Source organism: Phytophthora parasitica (genome assembly GCF_000247585.1).
Source record: "Phytophthora parasitica INRA-310 unplaced genomic scaffold supercont2.81, whole genome shotgun sequence".
Taxonomy (NCBI): domain Eukaryota; phylum Oomycota; class Peronosporomycetes; order Peronosporales; family Peronosporaceae; genus Phytophthora; species Phytophthora nicotianae.
The window spans coordinates 63,245-64,992 of NW_008649067.1; the positions used below are offsets into that span (position 1 = coordinate 63,245).

Here is a 1,748-nt window from a genome sequence, read left to right on the forward strand (position 1 = left end):
ATACGTAAAGCCTAGCAATAATGCATCACAGAAGCTTTTCCAGCCAATTGCGTCCACCAACCAAAAAGAGCTAACTCAGCAGCTCGAGATGATCTGGAGACGCGCACAACTTTGTAAAAGGGGTCGGTCTGAATTCGAGATAGAATTATTCGTCTACATGCGCAAAAGCCCTCCTTCTACGACAATAAGGTGTGCAACGCAGTCTAGAATTCAGGAGCAACTTCCTCTGGTAGCTGATTTTTTACGCAGCAGAGAAGTATCCGCTGGGCTAGCGACGACGCTGTACATGGCTACAACTCAAGACAGACTCCCCTCTGATGCGCCCCTGGAAGTGCCGACAAGTTCGACGTTCCAACAACTTCAGTACGTTGATAAACAACAAAGGATTATTGATGAGAACGTAGCGGCCGCTGTAGAAATGCACAGAGAGGCATATCCCCCTCTGTCCGAAAGTGCGGATATCGAGGATGAAGAACATTAGAACGAGGAGGACCTTCTATTTGAAAGGTAACTTTTATCTGGATTTTCTATCTGAAAGTTAACTTTTATCTGGATTTTCTATTTGAAAGCTAACCTTTTATCACTATACCCACAGTGTCTATAAAGATTTATTCCTATATCGTCGTGGTTTTTGTACACATGCTCATAGATACGCGGAGTACTACCACGGGGTTCTCTCTAAACGCCATGTTCGCGTGCTTTTGAATCCATCGCTTTAAAAGAGAAAATTGCACCTCGATTGGATTTAACTCTGGAGAATACGGCGGTACAAAAAAAAGCATAGCCCCAGTCGAGTACACTAAATCTTCTATTTCAGGGTACATATGAATGCGAGCATTATCCAAAATCAAAATTGAACGCGGAAGTGGCCATGGGTTTAGGAAAGGTAAAATCTTAGAGCGCAATATTTCGTGAAATGCTTTTCGCGTGAAAGTTCCTTCAACTTGCCCCAAGCAAAAACAAAACCCGGTTATATCAGTCGTAGCAAGCACAGAGACCCTTTTACCGCGCGAAAAATGGTAGTGATACAATAGCAGGCTGTCCGCGAGGTGACCACGCGTATTGACGCAGTATAGACCGACCGTCGTTAGTGGTTTCATCAGCAAAAACTAGCTGATCTGGGCACGAATAGAATGGACCGAGTCGTTCAAGGTATTGGTTTCGCTCCGACGAAACAACTTTCACGTGCGCGCTTGGTCAGTTTCTTTCGAGACAAATCCAAGTCAAACCGAAGCGCTCGACACACGGTCCAGTCTTAAATATTGCCGAGGTCGGGGAATCGCTCTTTAATTGCAGACTTAATTTCTTCAAAGTAGAAACAAGGGTGAACTTTGGCGTAGTCATCAATAAATATAAGCACTTCTCGTGGCCATCGAGATGAGCGCTGCTTTTCGCGAATCTTCGTATCCACGTTCCCAGATCTCTGAAAATACTGTAGCCATCTGCTCAGTGTACGCTGTGCGACACCCAACACGACTGAGACCATGTCAAGATGAACGTTATACGCGTACAAAAGAATCACTGATCTCCACCTTAAGTCTTGCGAGTATGTCATTGTTCGTGCGAAAACTCCGAATGGCGGTGATTTCGCTGCCATTCGGGCTTTTTCGTCTTCTACGGGTTTGTGTTCTGAGCTATCTTGCCTCTAATCTGAGTTTTATTATTAGCACTGCCATCACAAAGCTGGATCTGCTGACCTAACCCACCATGTCTTTAATCTCAGTTCAACAAGTCGATTTTGCCAAAAA

At 44.7% G+C, this 1,748-nt stretch overlaps 1 protein-coding gene across 1 annotated transcript; it reads left to right on the forward strand.

Moving 5' to 3' along the window:
* Positions 1 to 157: 157 nt before the first annotated feature.
* Positions 158 to 481, forward strand: PPTG_18157 (hypothetical protein; the record flags this gene model as incomplete). The annotated part of the gene is made up of 1 exon (XM_008916269.1): positions 158 to 481. The coding sequence occupies one exon, from the start codon at positions 158 to 160 to the stop codon at positions 479 to 481; it is 324 nt and encodes a 107-aa protein (XP_008914517.1).
* Between the last annotated feature and the right edge of the window lie 1,267 nt (positions 482 to 1,748).